This window comes from Strigops habroptila, chromosome Z, assembly GCF_004027225.2.
Source record: "Strigops habroptila isolate Jane chromosome Z, bStrHab1.2.pri, whole genome shotgun sequence".
Lineage (NCBI taxonomy): Eukaryota > Metazoa > Chordata > Aves > Psittaciformes > Psittacidae > Strigops > Strigops habroptila.
In genome coordinates, this window is record NC_044302.2 from 32,603,568 (window position 1) to 32,625,198 (window position 21,631).

General features: G+C 38.0%; 1 protein-coding gene across 2 annotated transcripts in view; it reads right to left on the reverse strand.

The window, feature by feature from the left end:
• Positions 1-2,056: 2,056 nt before the first annotated feature.
• LOC115619877 overlaps positions 2,057-21,631 on the reverse strand; it is a 33,586-nt gene continuing 14,011 nt past the window's right edge. The window contains exons 6-11 of one of the 2 annotated variants that reach the window (XM_030512814.1): positions 20,875-21,053; positions 8,876-9,033; positions 7,571-7,613; positions 4,014-4,200; positions 3,058-3,193; positions 2,057-2,315 (exon numbers count right to left, since the gene is read on the reverse strand). In XM_030512814.1, the coding sequence (XP_030368674.1) occupies positions 2,216-2,315; positions 3,058-3,193; positions 4,014-4,200; positions 7,571-7,613; positions 8,876-9,033; positions 20,875-21,053 (803 nt within the window). In that variant the 3' untranslated portion in view covers positions 2,057-2,215. Of the gene's footprint in view, positions 2,316-3,057; positions 3,194-4,013; positions 4,201-7,570; positions 7,614-8,875; positions 9,034-20,874; positions 21,054-21,631 lie in introns of those variants that run through there. The other variant, XM_030512816.1, reaches the window with a different exon arrangement.

The window sequence follows — 21,631 nt, forward strand, 5'->3', positions numbered from 1 at the left end:
CTCACTCTTATCCCAACTCTTTTTCATGTGAAGATAAAGGTCATTTAAACTATGACAACTGACTTTGCATGAGAGAAAATGAGGAATTATCACACAATTCTTCTGGATCATTAAATGTGGCATTTTAACATGTATTCCTCTAGTGAGGATGGCAGCAAGAACCTAGGGGTAAAAACAGCTAAGCTGACACAGTTTTTGCAGTTTATTGCTGCAACTGGAGATAGGATGCATCAACAACAAATCACATTATGATGCAAGACCAGCATGTCCTTGGACATTTTTATTTAACAAATTTAACAATGATGTTCTTTAAGTTCACAAATTCACGTTTTCTGTTGATGCTCTCGGCATCACCAGAAGTGTTTCAGTTAATTACTATTTAAGTATTTTTTAAACAACCAAGCACTTGTGTTTATGCTTTTGGTGTTTTAGAGACCCAACTCTGCTCATTTAAATATCTGGGGTTTGGGTGTTGTTGTTGGTTTTGTTTGTTTGGGTTTTTGTTTGTTTGTTTGTTTGTTTTCCAAATGTCAAACTGGGAAACACACTTGTGTTTCATTATGTTTGCGTTTGTTTTTCCTATTGCTTGTTTTTCTGCTTCTTAGCTCTGAACTGTCACTCTAAATTGGATAACTATTCCTTAGGAAATGTTATTAATCTCAAGCCCACAGCTTTTGTGCTTGACCCATATGTCTTATTTTCTCCCGTGTGGAAAAGAGTAAGAAGAAAATTAAGTAATTTATACCTACTTCATTACTTGTTCTCAGAGTTGTAGCAGAAATATGAATTTTATTTCCGAACACGAAAATTTCAAAATACTAGCAATAAATGTAGAATGTGACTATGACGACTGTTTATTTTCAAATTCAGCTATATATTTTAGCTCAGAGCACAGATTTATATGAAGCAAGGGCATTAACATATTTGGGGTTAGGCGCCTGTTTTCAGTTTCCAAAAAATTACTTGCACTGTTTAACTAACCATTCTCATTTTTGAACTAAATAACTCAAACCACTGTAGCAAACCATTTCAGCTGTTTAACAGCTTTCTATTGCTTTGACTATCTAAAGCTAATGAATCGGTCTAAAAAATACATTTGTGGTGATTGGGGGAGCACCACTTGCTTTTGTATTTTTATTGTATATATGTAATATTTTCCAGGCTACTAAAAAGAGCAAGCAAGTAGTTGAGGTTCTGGTGTGTTCAAACAATCTTAAGGTCTATGGACTGTGATAAGAAGACCAAGTATCACAGGCTTTGTTAGAAAATCTTTTGTCCATGTTGGGTGTGTTTTCCTTTATGTACCTTGCTGCAGCATTAAATTGTAAATTTTTTAGGATGAGATATTTAGCTAGCCCATGGCTTCAATGAATAAATGGAACTAGCCTTTGCTACTTTATTGAGTTAGTATTTTGGGAAGCTTGGAAACTGAGTACCCAGATTTATTCATGGAAGGAATTATTTTAATGTTATAGAATAATGTCAAGACCTATCTACATGACTGGCTGTAATAACCACAGATGTCTAACCCTGCTATACCTGATGAAGATTTATGGTGCTGTCTCTTACTGCTAACTTTGGAGGAAACAGTGCCTTTAATTCGTGAATTGATTTCTCTCCACAACTGTACTGTGCTGTGATGGCTTATGGCCAAATCAAAATTACTGTAAAATTAGAACTTATGTTAAGCTAGAATGTACCAGAACAAAAGTATTCATCCAAATCATACAAATTTATTTTATTCCCCCAGGTGTGCTGTAATATGTATGTAGCTGCTAACCTTTCGGTCTGCCCAGCCTGTCCCAACCTTCAGCCTCACACCACATAGAAACTTAGAGGCAAAATCCACATATGAAACTTCTGCATGGAAAAGCAGAAGTTTTTGCAAAGGCTACAGATATAAACCATCTAGAAGTACAAAATATATGTTGAAAGACAGTGCTTTCTGTTTTCTCTGCATCAGATAAATGTTGATGTCTGTTCACTGCTATAAAGCCTTATGGTTGGTCTGAGCTAAAGTAGAACCACAAAATAGAGACAGCCACAAAGAAGCCACATTGCTTTATGTTTATTTGCGAATGCTTACAAAAGTTCTGAATGTATAGCAATGCTAAAGATTAGCTGCTGCTAGAGTATCTTTTGCAATCGATCATAAGACGTAGCATGGAATTTTTAATGGAAAACAGAAACTGAGGAGAGAAAATAATCTTTCTTCTCACATCCTTGTCTCCTCTAGTGGTCTGTTCATAAAATCTTGGATTGCTTGGTGTAGGGGTAACCATTTATTAATTGAAGCTTTCAAAGCTGTAATCCACCTAGAAGAAATGAAAGACCAACAACTGTCTCTGATCAAATGTTATGCATGCATTTTTGTATTCTTTGAAATGCACCTTTTATAAATGGTGTTTCTACAGCTGTGTTACTATATACACTAATAGTAAATGGATTGGAGAGGCACAGGAGGTGGAAGAGTTGACTATAACAACAACATATCTTAACACTGATTTCCAACATACTGAAAAGCTTTGTCCTTTGTTCATTAAATTAAACCCCATATCATTTTATTAACAGGCTTTAGACAAGATGAATACTCACTGAAAGACATGGGATTTGGCTGGATTATGATGAGGGAATTCACCTTCAGAACATGATTTCATAGGCCAATTTTCTTTTTATTTCTAATGGTCTAATGGTTGGAAGTAAACCATTCTTGGAAATGAGAAGGATATACTTTCCATTTTCCCTAGTGAGAGGCACCATAGCTTTTCTGTTTACTGTAAACACCCACACACCATTGTGAAAAACACCTTATTCAGGTTTCCCTCTGAACCTCTGCAAGCTAGCTTTGCTGTAGCTGCAGCACTGACAACAGCAGATGACTCACATGTGCCAGCATGCTATACTGCAGTTTAACTAAACTTACAAGCAAAGGGAAATCTGGGGGAACAAGTGAAACAGAATGAAAAGTTGCCACTAGATCTTCCCAAGCTACAGTGTTCCTGCTCTCCCAAAGACTGGCAAATAAAATTGTGCGTGTGTATGGAAAGTTTGATTTACCTTTTGTTTTCATTTACATTCTCTGCACAAAAGTAGAAAGTTTTAAATTCTTCAGATGGAGGTTTGAGTTCAATTACAGTCCTCTCGGAGCCCAGCGACTGCTCACTCACAGTATAACCCTGGAGGTAAAGGCCACCTAGACAGAATAAAATAGCATGCACCATGTATATCGCAGACACCATTTATGAAATTAGTGCCAATTACAAGCATACCAACAATTCTTGCAAGGTGGATTTTTAGATGCCTTGTGCTGCATGTTCAACAGAGTTTATATCTAAAATAGAGTTGGGCTTGCAAGTTCTCCTCAGTGCCTGAAATTCAGCTCCTCTATACTTGCACTTGGCACGGGTAGCCTCACGTTGCTGCTTTCAGAGAGTGGACAGACACCCAGTTCTGTTATGGGGAGACCAGTTAGAGGGGCTCTTCAGCTGTCCCTAGCCATGCCCCCACCCTGAAGCACCAACCTCTGCTGGTGTAGGGACATTCTGCCTGTTGCTGTGTGGACTAGCTTTGCCAAGGCCATGTGAAAACCTTGTAGTTGCAGTGAAACTCTGAGTTTATGCTATCCCTCTCTCTGAGAATTCTCCCTAAAACACCACGGTGGACAGGTTTCAGCAGACTGCCATCAGTTGAACTGGCTCAATCACCGTAAAGTACTTTGGGAGGGTGGATCTTGTCTCTGACACTTGCTCCTGAAGTAATGTGCACAGATCTGGATTGCCTCCATTTCAGAAAGAAAAATGCAGACTGTGGGATGAAAAGTAAAGAAGTTGCTGGGGGGAATGAAGTGGCTATTTTATGAAAAGAGGCTGAGACTGGTCTTCCTTCACTCACCTTCATGGAACAGAGTGAGTTTGCTAAGAAGAAACAACCATTAATGGTGAAAGTTCTATTTGGAAAATGTAATGAAACATTTCCCCTTTAACAATCAATTGGAATCCAGCAGCTGTCCCTACCTTGGGCAGGTGTAGACCGGAGAGTGGCATAAAAATACAAACAGCCATCCTTCAGAATGCAGTAGTGCTGAATCCAGGTGTCTTTGCTTCTGTCCAGTTGGTGGAGAAGCCCCAGGCACTCTGGGTTTTTGATAGCCAAGGGTGGAAGTGTAGTGTTATGCAGTGTGACATCTACCCACACATGGTTCTGTAAAGTGAGCATGTAATAAAAATTTATGGTAAGAATTTAAGGAGGACCCGCTAGTTATAATAAGACACAAGCTCTAGTCCACTGCTAGGAAATTAGCTTTTGTTGTGAAAATAATTTGCAAAGTGTACTGGTTTTGGCTGTGGTAATTTTCTTCATAGTAGCTGGTATGGGACTATGTTCTGGATTTGTGATGAAAACAGAGTTGACAATATAGAGATGTTTTCATTACTACTGAGCAGTGCTTACCCAAAGCAACGACCTTTCCTGCTCCTCACCCCACCCCATCAGCAAGCAGGCTGGGGACACACAAGGAGTTGGGAGGGACACAAATGGGACAGCTGACCCCAATATATGGGTATTCCTCACCATATGGTATCGTTCTCAGCACACAGAGCTGGGGCAAGAAGAAGGAAGAGAAGGGATGTTCAGAGTGATGGCGTTTGTCTTCCCAAGTAATCATTACATGTGATGGAGCCCTGCTGTCCTGGAGACGGCTGACCACCTGCCTGACCATGGGAAGTGGCGAATGGATTCCTTGTTCTAATTCGCTTTTGTGCCCAGATTTTGCTTTACCTGTTAAACTGTCTTTATGTCAACCCACGAGTTTTGTCACTTTTTAAGTTCTCTCCCCCATCCCACCAGGGGCAGTGAGTGAGTGCCTCTGTATCGCTTAGTTGCTGGCTGGGGTTAAGCCACAGCAGAAGTCAATGCTAAAAATGCAATTAGAAAAACCTGTATTTGATAGCAAATGGTGATAAACTTCTACTTTGTTGTTATGATGATAACTTGTCTTTTCTTGCATCTATTTTGTTTTTCAGTACAAATTTTGCTGGTAAAAATAGAGTTATTTCAAAGTTGTATGAAGAAGCTTTTTTAAAAAATTGTGTTGCTGATTTCCTGATTAAAGACTGTTTCAGCAGTCTTTACTGTGTGCAGTAGGGAAGACAAAAACCACCATCCACCTTCTGGGCTTCAGGGCAAATGGTACCGTATGAAGCCAGAATACAGCACTCAGACTTGAGTTTAGAGATGCCTTCCTCTCCCATTCTGGAAAGCAGAAACTTTTTCATTACTAAAATTATCCCATTGTCATTTAGATGTGAAGAAAAAGCTCAGCCTATGAAACATTGTCACTGTATAGGTTATTTGTATGATAAGAGAATCAAAAAAGGAAATCAGGAAAAAAGACCCTGTTATTTAGTAAGACCAAATTTTCTAATGTGAAATTAAAGCATTTCTTCATCTCCTTTAAACCTGACAGGCGTCAGGAACTCAGCCTCTCCTAGTGTGTTTTGCTTATCTGCAATACATATTTTGGATTATACATCAACCAGTGTCATTGTCATTCGAAATTCATGGGGAGAATGTGTGCAATATGAATAGCATCCTATTTGTTTCCACAGGGGTTTTCTTTTGCATTTATTTATGATATTTCCTTTGTATCCTCGACATGAAAATGATGGAAAAAAAGACCTGGCACAATGTACCTAGCTTAATTCTTTGCTAGAAAAAAACCTGCTGAGACTTGGAGCAAAGTGCAGAAAAAGCCTTAAGTAATACTAGGTGTATTCATAAAAGAGTTATCCTAAAAATTCACTAAAATGACATAGTGTCAGTATATTGGTCTGTTACATTGTGTTGTGAGCCCTACTGTAATACACTAGCTATTGCAAAAAGTCAGTTAGAACAAAACAAAAAAAAAAAAAAAAAGGAGAATATAAGCTTTTTCCTACTCAACTGAATGGAAAGTCCAGTTAGAAGACGCAACAGGTATAGTGATCATTAAGAACAGATGTTAGGCAATCAAACTGGCATATTAAATCATACGTTTCCTTCAGAAAAGGATATTGTTTTCTCAAAGACAAAACTGAAAAAATAAAGCAATTAAAAACAAGATGCAGTAGCACAGAACGGAGTCAACTTCCCGTATTGTTTATGAGTGAATGCATGAGAGACCTTTCTGTATATATAATAGAACTTTTTATCCAGTAAGTTATTTTCACGTTTGTTACACTAAAAAATTACTCTTACGATGTGTTTTCTTTTGTGCGTGTGTGCCTTTATCCTCTTTGTTGGCTTAGGCTGGTTTTTATTTCTTTTGGCTAGGGTACACACCTTATATTGTTTGATTTATTTTTGCTGCTTTAAAGATTCCTTTTTATTGTTGTAAGAAACACTGCCAGGTAGAATATACTTGGAAACAAATTTGGTTTTGGACTTACAATCTCATCTGAAAGCTGAAGCCACAAGAAATATATGTTGGATCAATTTTGTTTCAGTAGAAAAGGAATTAAAGTAACAATAAACACCTCCTTTCACTGTTTGGAAACCCATCACTAACGCACACTGCTGAAGGACTCACTCATGTGTCCTGACTTGAGAGGAGGAAAGTAAGTTTCATTTATTTGTTTACTTACTTACTGCATTAATGCAGGTTATAATTTTTACCTTGCTTTTGCTTTTTTTTTTTATTGATTTTATTTCACCTGCAAAAAGAATAGACTTTGATACTTTGCATTTGAGCCTCACATCCTTTCTGCTTAAAACCAAGCTGTTTCAGTAGTTAAATCTTATTAAAAAAATATTTTACAGATCAACATCATATTTTTGTAAAAAGATGTTCTGCCTATAGGACAGGATAAGAATCATGAGGCCAGGAAAGTGGCTTTGACCTCTGTGCTTCAACCCTGGAAGTACTAAAATTAGCTTTTCAGGGGTCAGTCAGGTCAGCCAGGATTATTCATACTAAATTACGCTGGGCAGAGCAAGGTCTCTCTGGGGCAGCTCAAGATCAATTATGCCTATGTTTCTCCCAGCCATAGGGTGAGCAGAGTATATAAAGAGATAGAGAGATGAGATAAGTCAAAGTTTATCAGCTAAATTATCTTTCTTCATCCGTGAAAATACAGAACTCTGCAAACCCCCTCTCTTTTCTAATATTCTATCAGAAAAAGCAGGTAGCTTGCAACCAAGGCAGACTTGCAGGAAATAAATACTTAAAAAAATAGACCCCTTCTCTCCCTTTACTCCAGATAGTATCACCCAGCGAAGATTATGTGAATGTGAGTCATCGCTCACCTTCCTGCCTTCCCACTACCCCCATTTTAGGTTATGATTTTGAACCAGCTTAAAGCTGCTGATATCTGGAAAGGGAGCATCTGACTCATTCCACCTTATGACAGTAAAGCTGAGTCACAATAATGTCTGTGTATGGCTTCTAGATTGGAGCTGATTCACATCCCAGCAGCAAAAAGTATGCAGCTCCAATGTTGCTGTCTGCACCTGACCATGTACAAATATATCTACTGTCTCTCAGTCTTCTGCACAATCTGCTATACACATGCTTTTCATATAAATAAAGCATTACCTGATGGACAGGATGCACTGCTTTATCCATAGCCTCCAGCCACCTATAACATGACAAAATATGAGAATAACTTAGCTTGGTAGAGCGGAATAAATGTGTTTCACTGCCTCTTTTAACTCTTGCTGACATAGCATCTAGGGGATGTGCAATTTTCAGGACACATTCAAGGCTTCAAGATAGAAAAGTTGTGGATTAAATCAAACATTGCTAACTCTCAGAAAAATAAGTCTCACATTACAGTGTGTAACACTAATAAATTAAGGCAATATTAGAGACAAGGGAATCTATATATTTCGAATATAATTCTATGTGTCAAGCTAAATGATTGTTCTTCGTGTGTATTTCTTATAATATAGAGAAGGAATTTGTGGGAAACGTAACGAATCCTGAAATTGGAGATTACAGAATAAAGCAATATATTTATTGGCAAAGATATTCTTTTTGTGCTATGGGTGATACAGGATTTGGAAATGGAAAATGCTCTCATACCTCAATGGTGGGTGTTATGTTAAGTAGTAAAATGTTATAAAAAGATGGGTGGATGAATACTAGAAGTCACCCTACACCACAGCTTCGTATTTTTGATAATTCACAAATAAAGTAAACAAGAAAATAAGATTAGATTTTAGTACATTTTGAAATTAAAGCCTAAAAAGTTATTACTTGTGTTTTGGGTGATTTTAATCTCTTTGCTTTGTCAGCTACAGTTGATGGGAAATGCAAAAAGAGCATTTTTTAGGTCTAACTCTGAGTCAAACCAAACTCACTGCCTCTTATCAGAACCAGCACACTTTTGAGGCATACTTGCATTTTAAAATACCAAAACAATAATATGGCAGAACGACAGTAGAATAAATGTAAACTGGTATTGTATTTATTACTAGCACTGTCTTTGTTGGTCAGAAGAGAGATTGTCCATGTGAAATGACCAATAAGCAAGTTTACATCCACAAGGAAGATTTAAACTTCCCATTGATATAACAGTGGAGAAAAAGGTATGAGAAGATGGGTGAAGTTTTTTTTTTTCTGGAAATAAATCAGAAATTCAGGGGCATCTTGAGAAAAGCATGAATATTAAAGACAATGAAAAAAACCCAAAACTTAAAAATACCTATGAAGCTGAAAAACAGTTTTTGAAACTTCTGCAAATAAAAATTAGAAACACCATCTTCCCATAAGTGGCTGACAGATTCTTTTCTTTCCCTGCTGATAATGGCAGGTATTCAGAACATCCTCTAAAAATTCAAACTCTCTCTCCCCAAACCAGAATAACAAAACTGACACTGTAAACGAAAGATCACTTACCTCTTCATTTCTTGGTTGGAAGTTGCACAGAAATAGAAAATCCTGTTTCCACTTTGAGGTATGCATTTAAAAACAAATGGTTTACCTAGACTGGTGTCAACACCAATTTCCGCTCCTTCCAGCTTTGTTACTTCCAGAGGTCTGCACTTCCCTTCATCCTGCATATAGAGAGAAAGAGGGCCAAGGTTCAGAAACAAGATGAAACTGGTGCCTGTGAGATGGGGATAAACTCAGGGAATATTCAAAGGTGTAGAAGCTGGTGATAAGCTCTTATTCTTTTGAACCATCATATGGTTCAAAACTGGTCACGAGGTCATATCATATGGTTCATCTCTGCTCTCGTGAGATCCCACTTGGAGTATTGTGTACAGTTCTGGTAATTCCAACATAAGAAGGACATGGAGCTGTTGGAGCAAGTCCAGAAGAGGACTACGAGGATGATAAGGGGGCTGGAGCACCTCCTGTATGAAGACAGGCTGAGAAAGCTGGGGCTGATCAGCCTGGAGAAGAGAAGCTGCGTGGAGGCCTCATAGCAGCCTTCCAGTATCTGAAGAGGTTCCACAAAGATGCCAGAGAGGGACTTTTCGTTAGGGACTGTAGTGATAGGACAAGGGGTAATGGGTTTAAACTTAAACAGGTGAAGTTCAGGTTAGATATAAGGAAGAAGTTCTTTAATGTGAGGATGGTGAGGCACTGGAATGAGTTGCCCAAGGAGGTTTTGAATGCTCCATCCCTGGCGGTGTTCAAGGCCAGGTTGGACAGAGCCTTGAGCAACCTGGTCCTGTGGGAGATGCCCCTGCCCATGTCAGGGGGTTTGGAACTGAATGATCTTAAGGTCCTTTCCAACCCAAACCATTCTGTGATTCTGTGATTCTGTGATTCTGTGGTTTAATGATCCGCAGCCACAGAAAATACAGTTCAGTCACAAAAGATAAACTAGTCAAACACCCTCTAAATTGCATCTCTATTTTTGCTTCTTAGTTGTTTTTGGTTCATCAGAAGTCATACCTGCACGTGAAAACCTTGCTAGGTATTTGTAAATTTTACAGCTTCTGAGGGTGCAGCTGAGTGAGAGTGGGATTTTCAAAGTGCACCAAAGAATTTAGGAGCATGAGCCTCTTTACTAAGCAACGCGGCTTGAGTCCAAGTTTATGCTGAAAACCTCACCTTGTATGTACAGATAGAGGGAACAATGGCTCCCATTCAGAAAATAGTGAGCATAATTTTAAAAGCTGCATTTCAATTCTTTAGCAAAGTTGCCCTAAATATCGTTATGTTCATAACTCTTTCCGTTAATTTCAGACAACTTTCAATGGAAAGCATCTCAAAACCATTTTGTTTGTTCATGATTGAGTTAAAGCTCTTTGAGACTGAAGGGCATTGTCTGTGTCTTTCTCTGTGGTTAGTTATAAGAAGCCATTAAGCTCCTTAATGAAAGTATGTAGGTAAACAAATTCCTTGCCCCACTTTCCCAGCCCAGCTTTCGTCAAGCACGTGTCTTAACTAAAAACAAAGGTGCGCACATCTGGACAGTGAACTCTAGCAGTGTTATAAACAATATTCTTAGCCCCCTTGCTTTGAAGAGCTATGACTGGAGCTCTAACAGTTCCACCAAATTTGGCAGCCATAAAATGGAAAACATGCGTTAATGCTAGGACATATAAAGAGCATTAATGCCAATTGCAAAATACACAGGTGGTGGAGTTTCATAGAATAACATCAGTTGATTATTGGGAATTAATTAAATGTTGTCAATAGGAGCTAAACTGTAAATGCCCCATTTAATTTTTTTATTAGCCTAAAAATAAACACACATATCCTTCTATGAACAAAATATGCACCTGTGGTTATTATATAGTTAAATACTTGCTTGCATGCTCATTGGCACATGTAACTATCATAGAATCATGGAATCATAGAATGGTTAGGGTTGGAAAGGACCTTAAGATCATCTAGTTCCAACTCCCCTTCCATGGGCATGGACACCACACACTAAACCATGTCACCCAAGCCTTCCTTTGTTATACATTAATCTTCATGCATATAACCCCTAATACTGAAAAACAGTATAAATAAACATTCGTGAATGCATTTCCTAGATTCTTCTGCTTTCTTCCTAACTTTTTTTTTTTTTTAATTAAAAACTTAAAATCAATACAGAAGATAAAGGCAATTGTGAAAGTCATCAGTGCTGTGACTTACTTTACTTATAACAGCTTCAGGCACAAAATCACATTGCAAAGACAACATAACCAAAATACGTTTAAAAGTTCCAAATCTCATTTCTAGTGTAAAGTATAATAAGTGCTAGGTTAATGAAGTGTTAATTCAGTAAGATCCTGTCCATGGTCTGGATTCTGCTGACTGTCCTAGCCTGAAGGCAATAGTCACTGCAGACACTGAAATGGCTGAGTGGCCACTATTATTGCACATCGCTATGAACTCCTTTTCTAAACACTTTCTGTGCTGCCTGGAATGAATGCAGATAGAGCTCTGTGGCACCAAGAATAATTTATATCCATTTCAAATGAATATACATAGGAAAGGAATAGGATCGATTTGAGGCATTCAAAGTGAGATGAAATGTCCTTCATTGACTAATAGGCAGCCATAGACATAGCCATAATTCTGATGTCAGATGTGAGAGACGTTTCTTTTCAGTCATGTGGCTTTCATGAATAACATCTTGAGAGCATTACTTTGACAAGTATCTCTTTGTTACAAAAAGTGCTGAAGTTTTATTGCTGAAAAAAGAAAATTATAGAAGTAATTTCTTAAGCCTGTGACTGGAGAGTAATCCACTGATGGTACTGTCACTATGGAACCTAACATATGTGATGCTGTTTGAATTGATGGTATGTATCATACAGATTTTAAACGAACTAACTCAGATTTTAGCTACTACTGTTCCATTCTGCCCTTAAGTAGAAAAGATTTTTTGTTCTCTCAAGGTTTCTATCAGCTACTTCATGCATTCTTGGCAGTCTGCAGCATCTAATATGGATGAAGTCTTCTGGGTAGAAGGCAGAAAGCATATGCTGCTTTGGTAAATGCTGTTCTAAGAATAATATAAAGCACCTGAAGTAACCCTTCCCTTGCTGCTAGTTTTCTTAGGATAGCCCGAGTTTTAAGGTAAATAGTTCTAATAAAAAAACCCCGAAAAAAACCCAAAGCAAACAAACGAACAAAAAACCACCAATGGGTCACTAAGTAAAACTGAAATAAGGGAGAAATAAGAATTGAAAAGTAGACATCTCCTTCCTTTATTGTATGAAATAGTCGTTAAAGTAGTTAATGGGGATTCACCAATCAGGGCTATTTAGTTTTGTGTAAATACTGTGTAATAGTGTAATGCTGTGTAAATACAGAAAATAAATAGCATTTGTAGCATTTCCTGAATGATTCACTGTGTTAAAAAAATTGCGTTGAGCAGAGTTATATTTGCTATTCTAGTAAAGCTTTTTTGTCTATTAGAAAGGAGAAGCTGAAAAGATGAACATCTCATGCTATGTGCTATGAAAGAAATAAAAATAAACATGAATACCTATGAAAAGAGATTAAAATTAAACTACACAAGTACTAGGAAAATGGAATAAAAGTAACTTACAGGAAACAAGGTCAAATCCTAGAAGAAATAATAGAAAAAAATCTGCAACGCAATGTGGAAACGGAGCCTGTGCTAGAAAGCAGAAATGAAAGACTGGCTAGCTCAGACGACTGGCAGTGGGAAGGGTAAGACAGTTGCCCCTAGGTTACTGGTTCAGATTGCCTTCAGGTGAGTAGTGGAATGTGCGAAATTTTGGCTGTCTTTCAAAAATGTCTTCCTGAGGTGTCCCTATTTTCTTAAGCTAGACATCTCTTAAACGAGACAGGAAAATGAACTCTTTCTCTTTCCTTCTTATTTCTCATTCATCACAGTTGACATGGCCACAACTGTGGCATTCAGGCTTGCAGCATTTTCACCATCTGTTATTTTCTGGTTTTTCTCTGCCCAGTTTCTCTCTGAGGCCTGATGCTCTTTGCTTTGTAGTATCTCTAAAATCTTCCCTTCCCTATTTCTTTTTTCAGTCATTGTGCTTTGTGGTAGGTTTATTTAGGAAATTGTAGCTAAAGCCTGTACGGGCACACTGTTGCAGAGGAGAGACTAAGGCATTTATGTCTTTTCCCCCTACATCTTTTTCTTTTCCCCTTGAGGAAAAGACTTGCATATTTCAGTAAACGGAGAGCTCTAGAGTCCACAACTGTTTGTATGGTATCTTTTGCCAGTAGAGCTGATTTTTTTATTTATTTTGTTTTGCCTTCAATGATTTATGTCTAAACTATAGAGAGTAGAAACATACCGAAGAGCAAGATAATAGGGGAAAAAGATGTAAAAGCTCCTCTAATTTGAAGAACATAATTATCCTACACCTAACTGTATTGGCTGTCAGATGAAGTACAATCAGTTAGTCTTGCGATATGCCTCATCTTCAACATTCCAGTTAGTTCTTTCATTGAGGTTGAGTAATTCACTGCAATTAATTGCACAAAAAGTAACAAACAGTTTGTAGGACCAAGCCTCACAGAAAGAACTATTGATTGCTTAAAATCTGGCACAACTTGAATCAGGTAAAATAATATATCTGAGTATGACTCTTTCTCTGGGTCAGGGTATGCAATCTGTTAGTAGGCCAAAATTAATTTGCGTTAATATCAGCCAGTGTTATTTCTCATTTTTAATAGAAGTAATAAAGTGCAAGTATTGGAAACCTTGGACTCAGCACCTCCTTTAATGTAAATTGAAAAATATATCCTGGAGCCATGGGAGTCATGGAAAACGTACAGGAGAAATCAGATTGTATATGAGCTCTAAATAATGTGGCAGCTCCCAGACTGTGATGATAAAGCTCCAAGCAAGAATGAAGAACAAATAGAAGTGGTATCTTTATGAGCAATGGCTCAGACCTAAATCTATTTATAGCTAAGCCTTTTATATAAAGTGCTTAGGCTTAGCGGTAAACACTCAGGCTTGCTCAAGAGAACAAAGGACTAAATGTCTGTCACAGATTGAAATAACGTGAAGGGTCCACACATGGCAGGCAGGGGACTTCTTTCTTGGTATAATAATTGGACTCAGTATATGTCACAGAAATAAAAGATTTTTTTTTTTCCTCTGTCTTCTATTCTGCTGAGAGTAGACTTAAGGATGCATACAAGCAACCGGAAGCATGTATTGTAGTGTCTGAGTTAGACAATTTTTGTAAGGACACTTTCTGTAAAATGCCCTGTTCCCGTGTACAGAGAACACAATCGCAGAAAGAAAAGGGAACATTTAAGTATGCATTTAAATTTCCTCTTTGTGTCCAGGGAGGGCTTTCACTTGCTTTCTGGGGCCTGGGTGCATAGTGATGTGTCTTGTTGTGAATAAATTGTAAATGAAAGACTAGTATCCATCTGGCTATGCAAGGTGTGTAAATGTTGGTGTTAAATCTTATTTGGAATAAAAAGAATTAGCAAATTTTAATATGGTTTCCAGGCATTCTGAATCAGGCAGACGGTGAGAAGAGAATGGTTTATGAACACAAACATACCCTAATAGAGACAACTAAGGAACTGCTATTTTCTTCACAAAGACACCACTAAATAAAGAATATTTAAAGAGGAAAGCATTCTGCTGTTGAGGAAAAGTGAACGTTATGGACCATGAATCAAATAACGCTGTGTAAATTATCTGAGCATTACTTAAACACCAACGCGCTGGCTGCTTTAAAGTGCAATAAAGAGAGAAGACAAGATTCTGTTGAGCTATTGAAATTGATTGATTTCATAATGGAAACAGGAATGTGAACTTACACCTGATCATTTAGGTGATGTAATAGCTGTTTACCTGGCTAGGGTCTAATTGATTTGGATGTTAGGCATTCCCACTGCCCTCACTTCAGCTTTGAGAAACTTTGCTTAGTTACTCACGCTATGCCTGAGGGCTTCCTAAAGGCATGAAACTTCTGAGCCTAAGAAATGCAAACCATAATTCTTTTTTAAACTGACATTATTATATATAATCACAAAGATGACTGTCAAAAAGCACTTCCCCCTCTCCCCCCCTTAACTGCTGCCACTGTGTTCAGTGAGAGTACTTCTCAGGAGTATCTGTTGAAGTTTTCTTACAGCATGTTTCAGAGCATTACAACCATGAACTATCATGAAGGCCATTTCTCCGAGGCTTGGGGCTACACATGAAGGTGAATTTGCCTTTATTCACAGTTCTGTCTCTTGCTACATCTGAATCTCTAAAGCATGCTGTTTTCTACTGTCAGGACAGCAATTTCCAACTTAACTACTACTTCCAACTTAATTGCTCCTACTTCTCTCTTATTATGGCTTCTTCTTTTGATTTTCCTACTTCGAGTCCATACAAAATGCTGGCGGCAAACTTGTACTCTTAAGGCTCTTGATTACTATTGTTCCATATCATTCTCAGCTGAGGGAATTGGAGAAAGAAATGGAATACATGACAAATGTAACTTACAGACCTGGCAGACAGAGCTGATCTGATTAGACTATATCAGTCTCTGATTTCTGGAAAGGAAGTCTGCAAGGGAGATATATTGTTGACATTTTCCTGTTTGGAGCCAGTCATCTTTATAGCTTCTCCTAGACCATAACCTCAATGATATTTATTTCATATTTTTCCTTTTCAGATACTAGATTGGTTATCTGTCTCGCTATCTTTTTTCCCAGGGTCTATTTATGGCAAATGGACAGGAAATAATTCCTAGGAACACAGCAAGACACAAACCAGAGAGGAGCTATGGCACTGTTACAAACATGATCTTTTGTTAATTCTACCTTTTTTTAGCTCTGTCTTCTTTGACCCACAAAATCACTTGTTGTACATGTTTTTTAACCAGTCTTACATAGCAAGAAAGCAACAATGAATTGAAACCAGGAAATTGTGGCTTGGGCTGGCATTTTTAATGGATTTGCAATCCTCAGCATTTTTAATTAGCTGAGCTCCTTACATGACAGATACTTGTAATAAGGAATTTGGGGAAATATCATTTTTGGCTATAATGCCTTCTTTACTCTTGTGCTTTCCTCTTGAGCCGAGAACACTGTTACTTTCTAACAGGTATGCTCTCATGATAAAGAATGCATGCTACACAGCCTTTAAACTCCTTATTAGTCCACTTGTTCCTGGATTCCAGGAATCATATTCCTTCTTTTTTAATGGGTTTACAAGACCTGAATTTTTGTATCTTGAAGGCTGTAGCATATTGTAACGTTTCCAAGTTAGCTTTCAGGTTCTAAAAGCAACTTGGTGGTTGCATCTCAGAGATCTATGTGAACTTATTTAACCTGTTGAAATGATGCTCTACTGCTGTGGCTAGATGGCTGTTGTTATCTAACTGGTCTCATTTTGGAGAAGAGAAGGTTCGGGGGATACCTTATCGCTCTCTACAACTACCTGAAAGGAGGATGGAGCCAGGAGGTGGCTGGTCTCTTCTCCCAAGGAACAACAGATAGAACAAAAGGAAACGGCCTCAAGCTGTGCCAGGTGAGGTTTAGACTGGAGATTAGGAACAATTTCTTCCCCAGAAGGGTGTTCAGGCATTGGAACAGGCTGCCCAGGGCAGTGGTGGAATCACCTTCCCTGAAAGTGTTCACAAACCGTGTAGATGAGGCCCTTAGTGACATGTGTTAGTGGTGGCCATGGCAGTGCTGGAGTAAAAGTTTGGACTTGGTGATATTAAAGGTCTTTTCCAACATAGTTGATTCTATGACTCTGATTCTAAGCTTTCTCTGCCCTACACTGAAGTCTTCAACACAGGCATTTTGTGACGACTTTGCAGTCACTTTACTGTGCTGAGCAGTACATGATAGTTTTAGAGGAGGAGACACCGCCCTCTGTAGAGAAAGGATCAATGCTTCACTATGCTGATGTGCTTTCAACATCCCTTGAGAAAATGTGTAAGTTCAAGCACAAGCAACTTGATTGCTTGTACTTGCCTTAGGGTAGGACTTAAGTGTACGTCACTGTCTATCTATCTCCTCACAATGTCCAGATATTTTTCCTAGGAGAAAAATTGGGCACATTAGCAAAAGAGGAAATAGCACATTCTAGAGGATCCAGTGGTCTGGACAACAGGGGATCAGAACTGTAGAGTGCATAGTGGAACTCCACTGTTGCTAAGTGCATGCAAAAATATTGTATATCATTATATCTCCACTGATCTCAGTAATTTACACAAAAAAAGATTCTACCCCAATATGCCTAATATTTCTGCTATGAGATGGCAAACATAGCCACATGTCCACCGAGGTGCAAAGTGTGTTTTATTTACCTATATGGATTGTAGAGTCAAAGCCAGTAGCAGTATCTTTTTAAGGGAAAACAAAATGACCTTGTGTGTAAAGTGACTGAATCTGTTGCGACAGCTATCACTTCACCAATATATGACTGGATAGAGGTGAGTCTGAAAGAGCAACAGTTACATTGGTGAGTCAATACGAAAAAAGCCCTAGAAACAACAATCTCTCTTTAAATGTAGGTGGGAAAAGGAGAGCTCAGGATGGAGAATTTCTGCCTGTAAATAGCAATGATGAGGAAATGTATTCTCCATGTTTGTTGATACAGACTAAAACAGAAGATGAGACACCCTTTCCTTTCTCCATGAAACGAAAGATATGTTATATGCATACCTTCAGGCACAAGTAAAAGGCCGGGTTACCTTCTTGCATAAGTGGAAATCAGGCATTACTGTGCTGGAGTCACTGGAATTACACCAATGTAAATTGTTCTTAACATCAGAATCAAGAAGTGATAATTGATGGCTCTGGTTAGTTTGTTGGACACTGACATACAGATTATCCTGAATTATTCTTGACCTCAATGAACTGTTTCGAAGAACATCTTATATCCACTAAGTGGAAAAACTTTTCCTCCTGGGTGAGGCAAGGCCTGGAACATAATTTTTCCAACTTAATCACCCATATGACATGTTATATAAATGCTGTGTTAAACTAAGAAGTTTATTTGTAATTCTCTCAGAAAAGAAAGTGGGATGAGCAGCATTTGTATGTGTTGTTCTTCTTATGTCCTGATAGAAATCATACCAAAAGAAAGATGTGCCAATGAGTCCCATTGAGCTCACTCTTACTTTGTTTGGGTATCGGAAGAAGCAAATTTGTGTTTAATTATCTTTCTTTCTGTCTTACTAAAAGCATTTTCAGAGTCCTGTGTAAGCAGATGAGGCAGTGAAGAAGGTCCTTGTGCTTTCAGGTGCCAAGATAACACTGCAGTATTTCAATGTATTCTTTGGAGTCTAGAGCAGCTGGTAAAAAAATGTTGTGAAACAATTTAAAAAGTAGTTGAATGGCACTACTCTTGGGCAATGCAAGAAAACAAGGAGTAGTTATTACTATACAATGTTAATGCAGTGCTTTAAATTTATTTACTCTTATTAAACAAAAACAAACGCATGCTTTCAGTAGCTAAAGAGCCTACTATCAAAACATAAGATTGGTATGACTGAAATAGTTATTTTTTCAGAGCAGTAAATAAAAGAAAGCTAGCTGGGGAAGAAAAGGTAGGCTTAAAATGAAATATGTTAGTTGAAATTAATAAAAGAAAATTTAATAAATATTAATGAATCTAAGATTATGGAGCACCTTCTAATCCTCAATCAAATTTATCTAACACTATTTGGTTTTAGAGGTACTTAATTGAAAGTGGAAAGTGGAAAGTGAAAAGTGGGGAGTGTTTAAAAGGCTTAACTAGATTTTTGTTTTACACATTTCAGGAGTTTGATGAAGGACCTGACTAGGATAAAAAAAAATACTTTTCTCCAAACAAATGTTCCTATATGTTTGTATTCCTTTTAGTATGTGATTTGTTTGTTTATTTGTTTCTCTTTTGAGACAAGAATAGGTAGTGTTGAAATAACGGCAGTGGAAAGCCAGACTGCTTTATTGTATACCCAGTGGTTCTGCAGCATAACCCTGATTAGATGGCTAGTGTGTATATCATGGTATATGCAGATAAATAAGCCTATCAGAGTTTCTATTGGAAATGTCAGGTGGATAGGGAACTGTAAAGGAGCAAGCTCTTTCTATTATTTATAATTACCTTTCACAAAATGTCTTTTTTCCCACAAAGGTGTTTGGTTTTGATCAAGCAGCTTAAATATTGAAAGCTTGATTAATTTCAGTTTAGATAGGAAACTGCAGTGCCTCATGTGAATTCTTTCCTTCATCATAACAGAATTGTCCATGAAAAACTATGCTTAGGATCACCAGGAGGGGGGACCAGAATGCATTGTCGAGCATATCAGAGATCTTGAACTATACAGAAAGACTAATCTATGGAGTCCTCAAAGTATAGTCCTTGGTAAGCATTGTGTTAGCATCTTTCAGGTAAAAATAATTTGGTTTCCAGTTTTTACAAAAAAGGCAAAAAAAAAAGAAAATCAAGTGAGGCTTTTACTGGAGTGACTCTACTATTCATGTAAAAATGAACAAACAGGGCAATATATATGAGCAAAAGACGAAATACATATATGGGAGATTGATGTATGAAATAGAGATGATAAAGCAGAAGAAAAACAAAAAAAAGGTAGAGTCATGATCAGGAGTGAAGCCTGCAGTATTAGCTTCCCTATTGTTTTTCTGCTGGTTGAACTTCCTTAACACCATTCTGTTGTCTAGATTATATTCATGTTCATTGCAAAATTGTGCTGTTGTGTCTACATATGTATGTGTGTACATGTACACCTACATCCTTCATGTACTGAATTGACCAAAAGGTATGTGACCATATTATCAGAGACAAAACTATTTACATGTCAAGGACTTGGTGACATGCTTAGGTTCTCATGTAGTTTTTGATTAAGGGTGGACATGGGTATATTTCACTGATACGTGTTCAAACCATGTGCTGGAAACAAACCCATTTCTACCTGTTTCTAACCAGCTGATATTTCTGCTGATGCCCTTCCTAGGTTAGCCAGGAGATTCCCTGGAAGCTACATGGTCTTCATCTAGTGATAAATCCCTCACCACGGCAAATCTCAGCTTCGCTAGGTTTTCTTGAAATCTGGTGAAGATGAATGCTAAGTGGATGACTTTCAATCTCTTTTACAAGCTGTAAAAAGTTTAACTGCAAAAAGCCCTGAACAGACCACAGTCTTTGAAATCAATCTGTTTGTTTTTATAGATGTAACTTTGTCAGTGAATAACTTCATCATGAAGCTACATAGGGGAGGGGATTAGTAACTTGTAAGTACATGCATCAGCCGCTGAACCATCCCACAGACTGTAGTAAAATGCTACTGCAGGGCAGATGAGTTCATGGGCTCGTTGCGGCCAGGGCCATGAGCCATGCCTCTGCCCGCTGCCTGCTGCCCGCATCCCCCACTGCTGGAGCTAACCACTTCAAGAGAAAAATCCCTTTTCTTTCTCCCTCTTTTTAAGTATGATGTCTATATTCACTTATTTAGTGGTGAATAACTGTAAAGAACACTCAAATGTAGCTAACCACGAGATAAAATGAGATAACCACGAATCCACTGATTTAGGGCCATTAAGATTCACTATACAACCAGCGCGTTGTAAATTATATCATACATATAAATGGAGCCCCACACAAAGAAATCTCATGGTCATGCCTATTTAAGAAAATACACGTAATGGTAGAGGAAATTCAGAGCTCCTACACATCTGAAACTACTTCATCTCATCCAAAGCCTCCTAGAGCCTATTCAGTTCAGAGTTCTTGATGATCAGAACTAAGAGATTAAATGTGAATGCATAAAACATAGTGTCTATGTCTGTGACTAAGATAAAAAAAGGCAGAACTACTCAATGAGCCCCTGCTGTATACCGCATACAAAAGCATCTTTAGTGGCGGTGTTATTCTGTAAATACTACACGTCAAATAATGATCTGTCAATTTGAGTAGAGTACTGCTGCACTTTGTCGTTCAGGATATAGCTTAATCCCTCATCGACCGCTCTCCTTACCTTCTTGTGTTTGTAATACTGTAGGTAGCCATTATGTTTCAGCACAAACCATCTCTTTCTCCAGCCCTTCAGTATTGCTGACTGTGTTCGTTTATGCAAATATCCTCGGCAGGTAGGTCTGGGGGTGTTAGGGTAACGGCTGATATCTGATCCCACTGTCATAGTCAGGATATCAGGGCCTAAAATATTACATGAAGAATGTGAAAACATAGGTCAAAACTATAACCCACTATGTCAATATTTTTAAATACCCTTGTAGGGTATGGAGCAGGAAGGCCGTCTTCTATCCTGTATGCCCTTCTCCTCCCAGTGTCACTTCTAGAAGCAGCAATGAGTAAAGCAGCCTAGGAAACAAAGATTTAAATCAAACAATATTTGGCCTTCTTTTAACAGAAATTCAGGAATGAAAACATTTTTGTGTTGAGAACTAGTAATGGAGCCAACTATCTGAAGACACTTCTTAGAACAGCTATTGTGACCTACCTCTGCAAGCAGCATCTTAGGTGCTTGCGTATTTTACCAGTTTAGGGAAGTTGGATTTCATTGCTCAAATGAGTGTACATAAATTAAGGCTTATACAAAAATTTCTGAGAATGCTCTTAGGGGCATCTTCAGTCTCTATTATCTTACATATGCTCCTGAGAATTCTTTCTTGTCCATGTCTACTAACCTTTTCTGCTATCTGTGCCTCTCACTGAGCCCTCACTGGAGGCTAACCTGTGCTAAAGTGTCTGCTTATAATTTGCAAAAGGTAAGT